The sequence below is a fragment of the Sinocyclocheilus anshuiensis genome, unplaced genomic scaffold (genome assembly GCF_001515605.1).
Source record: "Sinocyclocheilus anshuiensis isolate Anshui unplaced genomic scaffold, SAMN03320099.WGS_v1.1 scaffold2019, whole genome shotgun sequence".
NCBI lineage: Eukaryota > Metazoa > Chordata > Actinopteri > Cypriniformes > Cyprinidae > Sinocyclocheilus > Sinocyclocheilus anshuiensis.
Genome location: NW_015548326.1, coordinates 40,747 through 42,123, shown reverse-complemented (window position 1 = coordinate 42,123; position 1,377 = coordinate 40,747). Strand labels below are relative to the sequence as shown.

General features: G+C 38.2%; 1 protein-coding gene across 3 annotated transcripts in view; it reads right to left on the bottom strand.

Moving 5' to 3' along the window:
- The window catches only part of LOC107656472 (E3 ubiquitin-protein ligase RNF115-like), a 9,890-nt gene that overhangs the window by 5,556 nt on the left and 2,957 nt on the right, over positions 1-1,377 (bottom strand). For all 3 annotated transcript variants that reach the window (XM_016444346.1, XM_016444347.1, XM_016444345.1), the window contains exon 4: positions 178-410. In XM_016444346.1, coding sequence (XP_016299832.1) covers positions 178-410 — 233 coding nt within the window. The remainder of the gene's footprint in view (positions 1-177; positions 411-1,377) is intronic.

Genomic DNA, 1,377 nt, shown 5'->3' with positions numbered 1-1,377 from the left:
AAATGAACTTTTCCACGACATTCTAATTTATTGAGATGCACCTGTATATATATATATATATATATTTATGAATAAACTATGTTAAAACTGAATGTAAAACTTGAAATAAAGATCGTCATATATTCCGTCTTTTAGAACTCCTAGTAGACAGCAGCTGTAACAAGTGGCATTACACACCCCTCCATTGCCTGTCCCTGATCCAGTCTAGAGTTTCGCTGCTGGCTGTTTTGTTGAGGGGGGAGCACAGGCTCTGTGCAGTCTGACAAAGTCTCCACAGACGCTACGGGTCCCGCTGTCCCAGAGGCAGGATCACCAACTGCTGCCTCGACCCCTGAGCGGCTGCGGAGCGCGTCTGTGACGGTGGGGTCAGAGAGGAGGGCTGAATGTTCCATGAAAAGCAGCTGCCACAGCTAATGGCGAAGGAAAAGACAAAAGGCTCATAGAGAAACAAAACCATGACTGACCCCCCTTAAGGAATAATTTTCTTATGTGTATGTGTGTGTGTGTGTGTGTGTGTGTGTGTATATATACACTACCGGTCAAAAGTTTGGGATAAGAATGAGGTAAAATAAAGTTTTTCTATTTTAATATACATTAAAATCTCATTTATTTCTGTGATGCAAAGCTGAATTTTCAGAATCAGTACTCCAGTCTTCAGTGTCACTCAATTCTAATATGCCACATTTTTATTCTTTCTTTTTTTTGAAAGAAATTAAAACTTTTATTCAGCAAGGATGTGTTAAATTGATGAGAAGTGATATCAAAGATTTATATTGTTAGAAAATATTTAACTTTTTATTCATCAAAGAATCCTAAAAAAAGTATTGCAGTTTCCCAAGTATTTTCGGGAAAAATAATTTTTTTTCAGAGCAAAAAGGACCCGAACACCACATGAGGGTTAAAAAACATTACAAGTCTTACTGATCCCAAAATTTTTATCGGTAGTATGTGTGTGTGTGTGTATATATATATATATATATATATGGGAGAATTGGATGAGAAAAAAATTTGTAGTACAAAAATAAAACAATGCAAATATTACAAAATATAAAAAGTGTATAAATCACTCGTTTTTCTAAAGAAACATTGTCAAACAGCGACACCAGTGGGTAAAGTTACAGAGGAAGTCCTGCCTCCCCTGAGCCCATTGAGTTTTAACAGACCCCCTAAAGTGTGCAGTGGGTTTAGTGGGGGGGTAATTGAGGATGAATGGGGAAAAGACACGAGAGAGGAGGCAATGCCTCCATCACGATACGATTGGATATGACTGGTTATGGTTGGCTGGGATTGGTTCATGCGATAAATCCTGCCTCTTGTGTTTGTGCGCGTTCCGTGTTCACAAATCAGTCTGAATGAACAATATAATGGCGTTAATGG